We start from the raw sequence: 16923 nt of genomic DNA on the forward strand, positions 1-16923 counted from the left end.
CTCACTCCCTAAAGTGATCTCATCCAGACTCATGTTCTTAAATATTAACAATGCGATGATGAATCTCGAATTCTGTCTCCAGCTTGGACTTCCCCCCAAACTCCAGACCTGCACACATAAAACTGCCTGCTGTACACCTCCTCCTGGATGCCCCACAGGGACCCATATTTAACAGGCCCCAACTGAGCTGTTGTAACATACCTCCCCCCAAGTCAAGACAACTATCCTTCTGACTCCCATCCCACTACAGCTTGAGTCCACGATGCCACCGTCAAATAACTGCAGACTTTATTTCAGTTAGTAGCAATTACATCCCTCCAGCTTCTCGGGCCCCGGCTCTGGAACTAACCTCTGTTCCCTACTGGCAGATCCTGTCAACTCCCCCTTTGAGGTATGTCCAGAACCTGGCTACTCTTTCCCAGCACCTGCCCACCCCCGGGTCCCAGCTGCCTTCCCCTGCCTCCTGTCTTGCTGCCATAACCACACACAACCACACCCCCATACCTCACAGCCGGTCTCCTGCTGCTACCCCTGCCCAACGCCCTGATGTCGACGTTCAACAGAGCTGCCAAGGCGGCCCCGTCCAAACAAGCCAGGTGATGTCACCTCTAGGCCCAAAACCCACTGTGGTTCTACATCTCAGCCAGAATAACAGCCAGAGCCCTCGTCCCAACCCTCAGGGCTCCCTGCGACATGCTCCAAGCGCCCGCTGGCCTCATCTGCTAACACACCCCCCTTGCTGGCCACACCGGACTCCCTGCTCTTCTCTGATAACACGGGGCCTCCAGTTTTTTTGAGATATTGCTAACATAGAAGACATGAAAGTCTAAGGTGCACCAAGTGATGATCTGTCCTGCAAAATGACACCTGCTCTTGAGGCTGCAGGGCCCAAGATGGGGCGCTGGGCTCCCCAGTGGCTGCTCTCTCTGACATCCATCAGGGAGCCTGCAGCCTCAGCCCTGTGGTTTCTGAGAGTGCCCCCTCTGCTTCTAGGCTCCTGCTCTGAATGTGCTCTCTGATTCCACATGTTTAGGAGAGACCTCCAGGGGTAAGGGCTCTACCCCACTGCCATTTTGTATCCCCGTGCCCGGCTCCCAGCAGATGACAGCTAATGTCTGCTGAACGACGCAAGCAGACAATCACCGGAGATAGATACGCCAGCGTGAAGGTGGAGGTGAGAACGGCAACGGTACCATAATGAGGGAGTGAGGACAAGGGCCCCTGTGGCGTACTGGGTGGCTGTGACATGACAGGCATGGTGCTTCACACCGGATCCATGCACCGTCCCACTGATGCCAGGCATATCACAACGCCTGACAGGCTGGGTAGTTTTGCTTTAAGATAAGAAAACTGAGAATCAGAGAAACAGAGTGACTTTTTCATGGCCACACAGCTTCCTAGTGACAGAATGGGATTCAATCAGATCTGCCCAACTCTAACGCCTGGGCTTTGAATCACTTGGAGGACTTCTGTTTCTCTTCTCAAAAGAAGGGACGACTAAAAACAACGACAACAAAACACCTGTTGAATGAATGAACAAATTAACGACTGATGAACCAGAAATTCCAAGAGACGAGTACATCCCCTCATCTCCTACTGTATCCTCAGCATCCGGACAGACAGGAGCACATGCTAAGATGCTTCAAAGAGCAACATAGAAACGCGATAAAATTAAGGAACGAGGAGTTCCACGTCTGCCACAGAGAAATGTGCTTGGGCTTTTTGTTCACTGTTGACCTCTAACTCTCCTTGAAGTCTTCTAAAATGGCTGCTGTTCAGATACGGCCTGTGGACACAGGGTCTCCTGCTTTCAGTGACAAGGACAGGAATCGCAACCAGGTTAGAGACTGCGGCTTCCACCAGCCAGGAAGGACCAAGAGAGAGAGACCCCTAGAGCAAAACCCCAGTTTCCACAAACCCTGATAACAAGGCCCGTGTGTTTACTATTCCACCCGTGTTTCAAATCTTCACATCGCCCATGCCTTAATAACCCTCAGAATTATCTGTGCTTCCATTTGTCATGTATCACTGATATATTTTAATAAATAGTCAAGCAGAAAAGATTAGATTAATAGATTAAAACTATTAACCTATTAAACAACTCTTAACAGTCTAGAAATTCAAAATAACCTACAATGCATAAATATATCATTAGTTTGAGATAATTCGTAGGCACTTAATTTTCTTCAATGTATGTTGTCAGTCAGCCACGACGCTGGGTAATACTGCAGTTCCGAAAGACGGCATGAAGATTTAAATATTAAGAGTTAATTCCCTGGTTAATTTAAACCTAAAATAGAGAAAAGCAGGAGTCTTGATCAATGCTGTCAAGTCACCAACTCCGACATTTAGCAGGATGGGGCCCTCTGGGGACAGCTGGGAACTTCTTTTACGGGTGTCATGGCACAGGGAAGGTTGGCCCAGGTCATTAAAAAGAATTACTGCTAACAGCATTTTAAAGAGACACGCTGCATTCCTCGTCCAATGGGTGTAGCGATGGTACAATTCGGAACCGTGAGGAAGGTGCACTGCTCTCCCAAGACTCACCTTTCTGAGTTTCTCCTCACCCAACTGTCGGGGACACTGCAGACTCAGGATTTCTTACTCGGACAGCATTCCCTCTGCTGACAGGTGGGGAAGGCGGGGGGGGGGGGGTGTCACAGCAGAGTCCCTGCCCGCAGTCCTGCAGAGACCCTCTGGGGCACCTGTGGGGTCCCATGCAGACCCCAGAGAGCAGCCGACTCAACCAGCGAAGACCGAGACGACTCCTACGTTGGTCGTCACGCTGGCTGATGTGAGAACAGAGAAAAATTACGCTCCCTCTGCCACCAATATGATTCCCTACTGAGGCTGAGACTTAGCTACTATCTCTCTCTCTCTCTGACGCCCAGCTCCTCCGGCCACTTTCTCCTTGGAATGAAAGGTAAAGAAGCTTCCCAGCAGGACCCCTCTGCTCCAACATCCTGCCCACACTGACAGCTGATGCCCGGAGCTGCCCTTCGGCCGCCAATGGGCCCCTAACGTGGTCCACGTCTTCCCAAGGTGTTCGGGGGTAATAAACTAGACGCTGAGCCGTTGCCAAGCTTTCTAACCTACTTACGCCCCGCTCTCCTCGCATGGAAGCTGGTGAAGTTAATGCGAACTACTAAGAGTTGTTTAGAAGATTCAAGGACAGAGATGTACACGAGGCACCCAGCACAACACCTCACACCTAGTGGGGCTCCATAAATGTTAGCTCTTTTCTCCCATCCTTACCAAGTACTTGCCAGACAAAAACGTGGAAAGTTTGGCCAAACTATGAAAAACATCAGCTCGTAGGCCAATGATGGAGTACTCCTAACTGAATGCAGAGGGGCGAGTTTTCAGCCCCAGAAAAGAGAAGAAGTGGTGGGCATGGCCGCCCCCCTCCCCAGGCAGCAGCGATGAGGAGGGGGAGGAGGACACACTGCAGCCAAGTTCACCGCAGGATGCGAAGGCGGCAGTGAGCAGGAAGGTAGGTTTGGAGCATAAGGGCATTCTTAAGCATCACGCTTTGCGTGGAAAGCTGGAGGAAGCACAGGCTGAGGGTGAGAATCTTTCTGTTCCGTTAGCAGAGCCAGACAAACGGTGAGGCTGTGGAAACTTCCTGAGCTGTTTTCTCAGATCGAGGGCCTTTGACATCAAGGGGCTCAAGAAGCAACCGGGTTGGACGATCCGAGTTACCCTTCTCAAGATGGCGCCTCTTCAGGACGAGGCGAGACTTCTGAATGCCCTGAACGGGTCAGGTCGGTGCAGGGGCGCCACTTGCCGAATCTGTTCAGACTCCTTCTGGGTGCGTGCACTGAAAACTCCTGGGTGCATGCACTGAGCACAGGGCTCCCTAGGGACCCCAGTCACCTCCCTCTGCTCGACCACCGCAAGCCATTTGGCAAAAATGATTCACCGCTTTCGATGTGCATTAGTTTGCATTTCTGTGGCTGTCTCCAGAGGGCAACCTAAGGACATGCCTGAATTTTCCGGAATCTGCCCTATCTAAAGAGCCTAGGTTTAACAGTAACTGATCAGGCAGACAGGAAGCCCTGCCCACCAAAAAAGCACTGGCCTCGTGGAATGGGTACAGGGTCCCCAGAGTCAGCCTGCAATTTTATGGCATTTTGTGGCCTGACTTCGCCCCAAGTTTGGTATGGTGAGCATACACATTTCTGGAAACCAAATCCGAGCTCCAATAACTGCACCATAAGCCTAGAATCAAGATAAAGATGTGCCCTGGCTAAAATATACCCAGCATGCTCCAATAATCCATTCTGCTAATATCGTACTGGTCAGGGACCACCATCGGAGCCAACTGCTACTGTGAGTTTTTTGTACAAATGAAGTTAATTTGTTCAGGGATACTTTGATTTTACTGCTGAAAACCAAAATGCGAAACAACAAGAAAGTATTCTTTTAAAAGTAATGATAATAATAATAATAATAATAATAATTATGCGGCTGCACACACATGGTGATCCGATTAAGTAATGGTCCACCGGTGAGAAAGCTTGGCCTGAAGGACCAAGACTCAGCTACGTCCAAAGCTATTTTATGACGTGTGTGACCTTGGACAAGCCTATTCCTCAATTCCCTCTGAGGAGGAGGGGACAGTATCACTACCTCAGAGGGGAGGACCAAAGGAGATCTGTGTGTGACTGGATGGGGGTGAGCCCTTGACAAATATGAGCTCCACCCCCACCCTCGTCCCTGACTCCAGTCCTCTCTCCAGGGTCCAGACTCAACAAGAAATCAATCACCATCCCACTGTCATCTCCTCCTAGGAAGGGAATCCAGCACGGTGGTGATAAAAATAAACGTTTCCTGAACACCTACTATGGGCCAGGCATTGTGCTAGGCGTATGCATATTACTACTTCACTGACAACACTATGAGGGAAGGTCTAATATAATTCCCATTTTCCAGATGAGGAAACTGGAGATTGTGTAACTAGCCCAAGGTCACACAACCAGGCAGTGGGTAGCCCCGGGACCTGGACCCAGGCAGTCTGGGCTCCTCAGCACGGTGCTAATGAGCTGCCTGGCCCTCAGCGGGGCTAGAGAGAAGGTGAGGAAGTGACCTGGCAGACCAGCCATGGAGAAGTGTGCATTATTTGGATTCAGAACTCACACAATGCTTTGCTGAACTGGATTCCCCGGGCCTGAGAAGATACAGCCTTCGGAAACTCACTTCCAAGGCTACCTTTTAAGGTCCTGCCTGTCCTGAACTCTTGGCGACACCTCTTTAATCCTGCCTCTTGCTGTTTATTCACCTTCTGGCAGCCAGAATGATCCTCTTAAAACCAAATCATATCATACCATCCCTCTGCTCAAACTCTCCAGTGGCTCCCCACACCTCACGTAGGGTAATGGCCAAAGTCCTGATGATAGCCTCCAAAGCGCTATCTGCCATATCAGCTTCCTTGCTCCTGCTCCAACACAATCTACACACCACTGCCCCAGGGCCTTTGCACCTGTTGTTCTCTCTGCCTGAATGTGTTTCTCCCCAATGACTGCTTGGTTCAGTCCCTCATTTTCTTCAGATCCTTTCAAATGTCACCTTCTGGTGATGCAATACTCCTTCTGGCTCTCCCAATCCCCATTCTGCTTCTCTCTCACTCCCATCACTGTTTAGCCTATGACATACCACACATTGTATGTATTGATTACATCGCCTCCACTCTCACTAGAAAACGAGTTCCACAAGGCCAGGGATTTCTGTTTTGTTCACCACTGTATTTCCAGCACCCAGATCAGATCCTGGCCCTTTGTAGGCGCTAAGTATTTGCGGAATGAATGCATGAGATTTGGTCTTATCACCAACCCCCCACTCCCGACTAAATCTCTCTGTTTACAAGATCCTGATTGCTTGTTAGGCAACCGGTCTACACAGCAAGGCAATGAGTCCCTTAACCTCTTCTATCCCTGGTTTCCTTATCTGAAAATGAGACAGTTACTCCAGATTATCTATAGAGCCCTATCAGCTCTAAAAACCTTCAACTGACAAAAAAGGCATAATTCTTCATTACAGCAACCCTGTAGCTACGTTTACTTGGTTACAAAAACTGCATTTCCTTTAGAATTTTCCACAGTTAAGGCCCCACAGCCCCCACGCCTCTCAGAATAAGTAAAGTCTGGCTACAGTTGTGCTATGTGGTTTGTAACCTGCACACCAAGTCAGCACTGACCTCAAGTGCAGGGATCACCGGTCCTGTAAAATCGACCCAGGCTGGGTTACAGAGAAGTAAACCAAACCACATTCGGCTGTTTCTTAGGATCAGAAACACCACCTCTCCTTGTCCCCCTCAATTTAACACTAATTCCTTAGCAGTCCGTGCTGTTGGTTTTGGGGTTTAGCCAGAGGCCCTCTGGAGAAGTAACAAAATTAGGCATTCTGGGCCAAAAGACAGGCGCTGGGAAGAAAGCAGACCTTGGCATAATAACCGAGTGCGCCGGGACCCGGCCGGGAGCTGGGGGAGGAGGCCCGTGTCAGAGGGCCGGGGCTCCTTCTAGGTCATTCCTGGCCAGGGTGGCATAGCCTAACTCTGACTTCAGGGAGCCTCGGGCCTTTGTTTCTCCATCTGAAACAGGGACTAAATGTGTCTAATGCTCTGCAAAGTGCCGAGGTGTCTAAACCCCACGTGGCCGATCTAACGCAAGGCCAGGGTCAAATTCGCAAGTGGCCTCAGCTATGGCCTGCATTAATATTCTCCTGATATTTAACGCATAATTCGCTTCTCAGACTGAATGCTGGGTCACTATACAACAGTACTGTTTGGGTCTCTCAAAGATGCTCTATTAGCTTTAATTATAGAATCAATATAAACTCACTGGTTGAGCTCCTTCAAAGTCCCTGGCTTCTTGACAAGCACCTAGCCGATGGCACAGCCGATGGCACAGCCCCCAGCCCCTAACAGGCTCCTCTAACATCTGACCACTTCATCCTCAGAAGTGGGAGGGAACAGTGGTTAAGTGTACCTATCAGAGAAGTGAGACCTGGGTGGGCATCCCGGCTCTACTGCTCGCTTCCAACTGGTCTGGTCAGCCTGAGGCCCGTTAAGCACTCCATGCCTCAGTTTCCTCTTCTGTAAAGTGGAAATAATAAGAGTACCTCCTTCACAGGGCTATTATAAAGATTACATCAGTTAACAATAATCTAATATATGTGAATCACTTAGCTCAGAGCCTGACACGGAAGTGCTGAATGAATGCTAGTTGTCACCACTAGAAATTTCTTCTTTAAGTCACACATGACCCTAAGACTTGAGCTGGCCCTTCCTGGTGCATGTTCTGGCACTGTGGGGATAGCGCTCTGTCACAGAGTATGTGCAAGCCCAGGCTACTGAGGCCGGGCAAACTGATGGTACACGTGCCATCCCCCCTTCCCCTGACCAGGCCAGGCACCTCTTCTCCCTCTGACGGCAGCCTGAGGCTGGTAAGACTCAATTCAGAACTTCAGGCAGCCATTGCTGCTATGGGGAAACCTGCCTGCGGCCTTCTGACCTGGTGTGGGAGAAACTCACGCATCGGAAAGTGACGGCAAGAACTACACCTGCATGAAAGTCCTGAGAAACAGATGGAGGCTCGTCCTCTGTCCACACTCAAGAGTCTGCTGGATGACTACTTTAGCATCGAATCCGTCTGAGTTCTGACACACGGCACTGGGCCTAGCAGAACAGCTGCTCAACAAACATGGGGGTCAGTGGGAGAGGCTGGCCAGACCCTCACTCCAGCACAGCACTGTTGAGTGGGGATAAGCACCCTGCTTTAGCAGGTTCGAGGCCTGACATCACTTATTCATCACAAGACCCCGAGCAGGGCCGTCCCTCCCCAAGTGTCCAGGGAGAGGGTGGGACTGGACAAGCTCCGAGGCCCCTTCCAGTCGTGACAATCCAATCCAGGAAGCACTTCCAGGCACCCCCAGTCTAGGGACTGCCGCCGCCCCATGTACTGCTCTTACACGAAATCCCACGACCAGGGGCCCAGCAGCCAAACACAAGGCGCTGGGCAGCTGCCGGCCACAGGTGTCACTGCCAGCGTTCACAGGCCTGAGCCTGGTGGTCTACCCCCCACCCCCACATCATCCCCACATCTCCCATCTCATTCAGGACATCCGTCCCCCAAACACTGAGCGCCTGCTAGGGGTTTCTGCCTATGGATCTGGTACCCTAAGGGGAGAGGCAGAGAAAATTACACAAATACGTGGGATAAATACAGAGCATGAACAGCCTATGAGGGACACAGGCCACAGGCCCTTGAAGGAGAGGTGCAGGGAAGGTTTCTCCCAGGGGAGGATGGAGTCAAGACGTGAAGGAAGATCAGAGAAAAGTACATTCCAGCCAAAGGGAACAGCAGCTGGAAAGGCTCTCAGGCAAGAGTCAGCTGAGGCCAGGGGTTGGCAAACCACAGACTGGGTATTTATGGATCACCTATGGTGCTTTCACAGGCACTGATGGGACAGAGAAGTTGCCAGAGAGACCTATGGTCTTCAAACTGTAAAAATATTTACTATCTGGCCCTTTACAGGTAAAGCTGGTCGACCCCTGGTTTAGGGGGGTAGATAAACTGAGAGGAGGTCAGGGGGAGCAAGGGGGAGCGGCTGGGAGCCGGGCCGTGCTGGGTGGTGTGGGTCACGGTGACCTCCGGCCCGGTATCTCTGCCTCCATTCTAGCCGCCTCCAATCCACCCTGCACACGGTTGCTGGGGTGATCTTCCCAAACCACAGAGCCAAGCATGTGACTCTTTCTCAAAGAGCAATGGCTCCCCGTCGTTTCCCGAAGCGCGTTCCAAGGAACACTTGCTCCACAGCCAAACTTTCAATAAAAGGGTTCCACAGTTAAACAACTTGGAGAAATACGGAATTCTCATCCCAGATGTTGTCAGGCGCACACATGAGCAGGTGAGAGACTGAAAAGGACCCACAGCAAAGAAATCTGTTGCCTCTGTTGAACCCGCTGTCCTTCACACTCACTTGGCCACAGACCCTCTCTTTTCTACAAAAATCTCTTAACGTTCTAAAGAACCAGTTGTGGACTAAAGGGAAAGTTCCTCTGCCTGGCGTTCATACTCTGACCCCAACTCCAGTAGGTAATCCTAGAGCCCGGTCCAGATCTGGTGTGTGTGGCTTGGAGAGCCAACTCTCGTTGGTCCCTTGCCTTCCTCCTATCTCCAGTGGCCCCCGTAAAGGTCATTTGGCCATTCCAGCTCCGCCCTCCCTGAGGGAACACGGCGACAGCAGAAACAGCGCTGACATGCACCAAGTGCCTGCCTGTGCCACCACCAGAGGCAGACATCTGCAGCGTGGGCCTATCCTGCATCTCTTCCCGCCTTCTTCGGGAATGACCGCCCAGCTTTCCTTGAGGGACCCCTCCCCCCCATCCAAACTCCTGCCAGCTCCCAGGGTGAGGACACAGCCCTGGTCTGGCTATGCAGAGTATCCCCTCCCCCTGCTGTGGGGGGGGGGGGGCGGTGAGGTTCAGGGAGACGAGCACAGGACTCAAGCTGGGCCACGAGTTCCAGACTAGGATGGGATGGGCAGGCTGCTCTGGAGGTCACTGCACGGCAGCCGAGATGGGATTCGAGCCCGGTCCTCTGCCCAGTCTCGTGCTTCACCATAATTCCCCCCAGCTCGAGCGCCCAAAGGCCAGTTCAGAACCCAGTCATCCTTGGTCCATTTGTGGCTGCTCAGAGAGGGTACCGGGGGCTAACCACGACCGCACATCCTCCGGGGAAGTATGGATACTTCTCAGCAAAGGGAGCTGGCCTGGACCACCCACCCCCTTTCAGGGGAAGGAAAGGACCAGAGAGAGGTGGCTGTCAGCTGTGAAACGGGGAGGGGGGGCAGGGAAGGGGACTGCCATGGGCACGGGGAGTGTACCTGCTCGCCGTGCTTTTCCTTCCAGCTGCACTGGCTCCGTCAGCCTGCAAAAGAAACCCAAAACACCTCCATCAGCCATGGGGGAAACCACAGACCCTACCCACTGATGCCCCACCAAGCTCCCCCTCGACACCCGCCCCCAGACGGAAGGGAGAGCTAGCACAAACCCCTGCTCCATTCTTCCAGGTGGGGAAAATCTGCCCCTAGTGGTAAGAGGGAGTCAGACCACCCACCCCAACCCCCGCCCCCACCCCCGGAATTTGCTTGGCCCTTTAAATCCAGAGGAGCACCCATTGCCAACACAAACCCAGCAACCACAGGGCCCTGGGGACTCAGTGAAAAGTAAGTAACCAGCTAAATCTGAGATTGAATTGCACCATTTTTATTTTCATCTGGGATTTCCAATAAAACAGTAGCCGCAGATTTATTCCTACCAACCGGAGGGGGAAAATCCTATTATGTTAAAATATTCTGTCCCCCAACCCTCCTAGCAGGGAGAGACAAGAGAGTACTGGTTCTTAATCTCTTTTTATTTGGGGGTGGGGGTGGGGTAGGGGTGGACAGGGAGATAAGGCTGACCGAATGAAAATTTCAGAAATCATAAAGTTCTGGTTCAGATGGAGAGACCCAGGGCCTGAGCCAGGAGGGAGCTGCCTAAAGTCTCATGAGGACTGAATGACCAATACCTGGGGTTCCTGACCACTAGGCTGGTATTGGGGGGACCTCTATGCAGAAGCTGAAGTAGGCTGCAGATATGGAAAGGGCGCACTGGTCGAAGATGCATTTTCCTGGCTTTGTCAAAGCATTTACAATAATAGCAATCACACTTAGAATAATGCAGGTTCAAAACTCTGGCACACATGTGTTTCCAAATTCAGAATCCTTCCAAGTTTCGGAAGGTAATGTAGCGCATGTGTTCTGTATTTTGAAACACCCTGGCAGGGTCTGGGGAGACACCCCACCCCCGGACCCCGACTCAAGCACACAGTGATACTTCCAGAGTGAAACGTATGCGGTCAGCCCTACAGAGGCTCCGTGAAGACGCAATGAGTCTCTTCTCCCTTCAGGCCAACTTGTGCCACCTCACCGATTACAAAACATCTTTCTGCTTTCAAGGTTTTTGAATTTCAGGATTGTGGACCTAAAAGAAAGACAACTGCAGCCACCTTTGGATGAGCGCGCTTACTAAGAAGTTGCAAACTGGCAAAACCAGATGGTGGACTTCAATGCGGTCAATATGTCAAAACACCAAGGATTTCACCCAAAGAAGGCCGGATTTCAGCATGTGAAAGCAGCACTCAGGCCCACATGACCACAGCCAGCTAGGGCTGCCATACCTGGTTTTCCACAGTGCCCGCTGCTCCGTCTTGCCTTACGCTCGGCCCTCCTGCCTGGCCCCCAGGGGTGTCCAGACTCCCTCCCCCAGCTAACTTCCCATCAGGCGCCAGTGTCCGCACATTTAATGCCTCTTATTCAGTCCTCCTGATGGGTCCCCCAACATACATACACAATATCCCCATTTTACAAGTGAGGCAACGTTTAATGCTTCTTATTTAGTCCTCCTGATGGGTCGGTCCCCCAACATACATACACAACATCCCCATTTTACAAGTGAGGCAACAAGAGTCCAAGAATGTAAGTCATTTATCCAACATCCCACAGCTACAAGCCTAGGTCTGGGTCACTCCGGTGCCCTCTTCGCTCAGCTCTGGAATATTTTATCTCCCGCCAACACTCAGAAGAAGAGCCAATCGGGAAATGAAGGAAACCCACACAGCCCCCACTGCCCCGACCGGGGAAATGCAACGATGAAGGACAAGTAAGGAGGTAGAAACGTGAGGCCTGGGAGGGAGAAATTAATGGGATGCTGGTGTATTACTTCAGTGGAAGAAACAAGAAAGCGGAAAATGGTTTGCATATTATTTCACTGGGAGCAAAAGAATGGGATCAATTACAGCCTCTCTCCGACATCTTGCATTCCCCAAAACTTCTATGGAAAGTGAATGGGAAGAACTTGTTTTAATCTTCATATCCTAAGAGGCAGAAGTGGTAAAGGGTGGAAATTCTGCCCCAGAGAGCTTTAAAACATTATAAAATCCCAAATGATCTCTCATCTTTCAGACTCAACTCTGGGCCATGTATTTCTAGCATTTCATACATATTTTCATGTTGCCTTTTTTTTTTTTTTTTTTTTTTTGGTCCTTTTCCTTCCCCGTTTCACCCAGGGTTGATCACATGAGGACAGTGAACATGACACCAGGTAGGAGAAAAGATTCTGTCTCTGGCACACCTTATCATCTCCACCTACGTTTCCCTTTTAATGTTTGTGATACTTGTGCTTTTGCCACCAACAGCAACTCTCAGTTTTGTTTTCCACCAATTTTTAGAAAACAAAGACAAAATGCCAAAAATGTTCAGTGGTCCAAACAAATCCCTGCACAGAAACTTGGGCGGTGCGGCAGAGGAAACGCAGCCGCTGGAGGGCCGAGGGCCACCTGGGCAGATGTGACATGGCCGCTTACCGGAGCTGATGCGGGTGGGCGCACTGGTGGACGACAGGCGCAAGGCAGAGATGTCCGAGAAAGCATGTGTTCGTATCACAGCTCCCGTCAATCATGGCACTTGGGCCTGGCTGAGTCCAGACCAGCCGTGAGGGGCCCTCCCAGCCCCAGCGGGAGCCCACAGTGCTGAGGGCGCCGACCTTCAGGCGGAGAGATCTGTGAGATGCCAGGCGAGCTCTGCCTGCATCCTCACAACTACCTACTGCTTGAATTAAGCTGAACCTCTGAACCTCTGACAGTCATTTTCCAAATGGTCTAATACCAGCCATTTCCTAAGATTCAACCTAAACCACCAACTAACTCACTTTTACCCAGGGTAATCTGACCTGCTTCTCAATTTGCATTGAAGGTGAATGGCACGGGGTCTGGCGTCAATAGACGGTCTTGAGTTTGGAGCCCCGCTTTTGCCATTTCCGGGCTGTATGATTCTTGGTAAGTCACCTGCACCCTCAAGGCCTCAGTTTCCTCAGGTGCAAAATGGCAATATGCCACCCCCAGGACTATCTCCTAGGACTGGCGAGACTTCTGATAAATAAGGTAACGCGTGTAAAAGTACCTAGCACGGACTAAGTACTGATTGCACGGCAGATGAGCGAGGGGCAGGGCCGACCTGCTCTGCTCCAGGGGTCTACCCGGCCTGTCTCAGGGAGTGATCCAAATCCCATGCTACAAGCCAGCATCTCATTAGCATCCACCAGACCCCACAGCTCTGAGGCTTCCTCTGAAGGGCTGGTCAAAACGATACCAAATACACTGAGTAGTAAGTACTTAGTACTTGTTAAGTACTAGGTACTAAACACAGGCCAGGTATCTGTAGTACCCGCTTGAGCAATGGAAATCCAGCTGCCAATGGACCATGTGCTCCTATAGATGCAGCTTCTGTCTGGCTCTGTCTGGCTCCCACCTTGGGCAGGCTCCTTCCTTTTCCATGGACCTGAGGTTCTCATTGGTAGAAACGGGACGAGAGGCATGAGAGTTAAATCAGGTCTCCTCCTCCCTTCATCTCTGTTTCTCTGTATGGAGCTGATCCAATCTTAACCAAGCCCCTCTATGGCAAGTGAAATGGGGCGGGGCACAGTGGGCGCATGAGAGACCCTCCTCCTCACGCTTACAAGGTGGGGGTACAGGCATCCACACACCCCCCAGCTCTCCACAAGGGCACCTGGCCCCCTCTGCCCACCCCATCCATTCCTTTTACACCGGTTTCTCCTTAGGACCCGGGCAAAGCTATTTTCGGTTTCATTCGACCCTCCTGTTCCCTCCCAAATGAATGTTAAGTTGTTCTTTTCCATTCTCTTATTAAGGATTTTCTTGGAAAGAAAATATTATTCCAAACCCAGAAATTTTATTTCTGAATTTGTGCAAATGTAAGTTGTAGGACATTAGCTGCATTTCACATTTTGTGCAAATGGCAGAAACAGGCAATTCGTGTGCTACGGGATGGGGGCTGGCCAACGATTTCGATAAAATAAACCCTTTTTTAATTTAAATGCTAATGCACTGAATTAAAATTTAATAACTGAGGAAATTGAAAAGCCGAGCAGGAATATTGGAAATAAATCCAAGCAGAAACAGCTGAAATTAAAAATTCTAGAGAGTAGGAGGATAGCAGCTAAGCTGTCTTATATGATTACATTTTTTTTTTCAGAATGAAGCAAAAAAAAAAAAAAAAATCCTATCTCTCGCTGGCTCTAGGGCAGTAAATCCACAGTGCTGTGATTTATTGCTCAATTTTCCTGAGGGAAAAAGGCTTTCTTTCATGCTGAAATATTTCATAAATTTCAAGCCAGCATAAATTCTTAATTTAAAAGTTATGGAGGTCACATTTAGTGCACTGGTACGGTTCCAAAATCTTAAAGGAATAGCAGCACCCCCCCCCCCAAAAAAAAAAAAAGGCAAAAAGGAGGGGTAGAATTTGCTCCTTTTTTTTTTCTTTTTCTTTTTTTCATTTTGGTTTTAATTCACGAGTTGAAATTTCATTATTAAAGATTCCTCCTGGATGGATAGAACCCAAGCACATGGGGAACTGGTATGTGTTTGGAAATCTGCTGCAAAAGATAAAGAGATAAAGATTTAATTCAATTATAAAAAGGCATTTTTTTTTTTTTAAAGCCACTTGAGGAATTTCTGGTAAAAATTTCCTCCCTTCATTGCCCGGGAAGGGGTGAGGGTGGGGGAGGGTGGCCAACGTAATTGCTTCTCTTAGATCTCCAATCTTTTGTGCACACTGATATATTCATTTGTTATACAGCTGTTCAGCGGCGGAAAGAATGCTGGGGCGCCCATAATTCTAAGCAAATCAATCAAAAATTAATGATTTGTCATGCTTGCACAATGGAGGAAAACAGCTCCTTGGGTCCTGGCTGCCTGATCTCGAAGAATGAAATGCCTTTCTGCGATAAGAGAACCAAGCCAGAGGCTCAGCAAGGCTGAGGTACCACTGCGAATGTGGGTGCTCATGGTCCCCTGAGCCCTGAGAGGATGGAGGAGGGCCGCCATCTTGGAGAGGGCATCTCCAAAATGGTGCCTCAGCCAGTTAAGCCCAAGACAGACCCGATACAGCACATTCCCATGGTGGTATAATTAGGATCTTGCCTTCTCCCTCCCCTACTGCAATGCAAAAACTGCTTCCTCTTGGGAGACATCAGTGACTCCCCCCATCTCCCCCGCCAGTGACGTGTCCCTATTCACTGTTCCCCCAACACTGCTAACACTCCATCACCAGCACTTCTTACCAACTCTATGGGATGGGAGCCACAGTTCCTGGAGCACCAGTGTCCCCCAGGCTGGGCGCTCCTTCTGGACAAAGACCATATCCCACACGTGGCCATGACTCCAGCACCCAGCTTGGGACCTGACACATGGCAAACATTCAGCAAATATGGTTGAATCCATTAGGTTATTTCTCGGGAAACAATGACAATGAAGTTGCTTAGATGAATAAATGATCTGCATTGGCAACTAGGGGTGAAGTATAACAACTGATCTTAAATAATCACTCACTCCTTTATTCATTCAACAGATATTCCTTGAAAGCCTACTGTGTTCAGCTTTGGGTGGACAAACTCAAATCCACTGATGGACAATTCCAAATACCCAACATTTACTACTTCTTGGCTTTCTCCTCCCTTGGAAGGGAAAAGTGAATGTGAACTCAGGAGACAAAAGAAGTTCCCCACATGCCCAAATGCCTTTCAAGTCTCATCGTCTCTCTTAATTCACATGAATGTTATATTCACAAGTATCAAATGCACATTACTCCTATTCAAAATAAGCCTGTGTACTTCACATGTGCATATGTTTGAATATAAAAATACTGTTTTATATTACTAACAGGTACAACTGACCCTATAGGAAGACGTTCAGCCTCAGCACTGAGAGAAGCCAAGTGCACTCGACCTGGAAGCCTGGAGGAGGCACTGCACTTATGAGTGAGAAGCAGACCCTGCCTAGAGGATCATTCTACATCTCCTAACATTCCGGAGGACAGGAGGACAAGTGGGTTCCAAACAACTTGAGCCTCACTTACACACCTCTTTCCTTTCCAGCAGCCGTGGATCCCCAAAATTTAACTTGGAATTTCTTGTCTGTCCCACTGAGGCACAAGACTCAAATCAGGAGAAAGTCATTTGTTTACCCTGCGAGTATTTAATGAGCTCCTTCTATATACACCAGACATTGTTCTAGTCAGTTGGGGTATATCCCTGCCCTCACGGGGATTACATTCAACTCGGAGGAGACAGAAGCATTAGGTGTAATCAATTAGTAAAATATATCATATGCTCGAAAGGACTTAGTTCCATGAGGGGAAAACAGAGAAGGGGAAGGGCAGTCAGAATGCTGGGCCAAGGGAGGGGCCACAGGCTGCAGTTTTAAGTAAGGTGAGAAGAGCAGGTGTCATTAGGCAAACAATGGAAGGTAAGGGAGTTGGTATCTGGGGCAAAGGGAATGACCAGTGCAAAGACCCAAGGGCAGGAGTGTGCCTGGTGTGCTCCAGGAACAGCAAGGGTGCCATGAGCAAGGACTAGAGGAGGAGAGGTACGGGAGGCTGGTCCATGTGGGGTCTTGGCGGCCACTGAAGGCCTCTGGCTTTTACCCTAGAGTGCCACCGGAAGGTTTTGGCAAAGTGACATCATTTGACTTCCATTTTTACAAGATCCTTCTGTCTGCTAAGCTGAGAATGGACCAGGGGCAAAGGTCGAAGGAGGCAGGAGGCCAGGTAAAAGATGGTGTGGCTGGGACCAGGGGAGTGGCAGCAAGGGGGTAAGGAAGTGGGTTCTGAATATACTGGAAGGTAGAACCAGCAGGACCTCCTGACGAACTGGATCTAGGCTGTGACAGAAAGTAAGAGTCAGGGAAGACACAAAAATCTTGGGCCTCCACACCAAGAAAACAGGAATCGTCTCTCCGGTACATGAGAAGATGAGTCACACGCCTGACACGGATCGTCACATGACACCAAATCCTCCCCCAAACC

General features: G+C 50.0%; 1 protein-coding gene across 6 annotated transcripts in view; it reads right to left on the minus strand.

Moving 5' to 3' along the window:
* Window positions 1–16923, minus strand: part of ZNF618 (zinc finger protein 618) — a 182964-nt gene that overhangs the window by 73165 nt on the left and 92876 nt on the right. For all 6 annotated transcript variants that reach the window (XM_053204758.1, XM_053204757.1, XM_053204759.1 and 3 more), the window contains exon 2: window positions 9886–9929. In XM_053204758.1, the coding sequence (XP_053060733.1) occupies window positions 9886–9929 (44 nt within the window). The remainder of the gene's footprint in view (window positions 1–9885; window positions 9930–16923) is intronic.

The sequence above is a fragment of the Acinonyx jubatus genome, chromosome D4, assembly GCF_027475565.1.
Source record: "Acinonyx jubatus isolate Ajub_Pintada_27869175 chromosome D4, VMU_Ajub_asm_v1.0, whole genome shotgun sequence".
Classification (NCBI taxonomy): Eukaryota; Metazoa; Chordata; class Mammalia; order Carnivora; family Felidae; genus Acinonyx; species Acinonyx jubatus.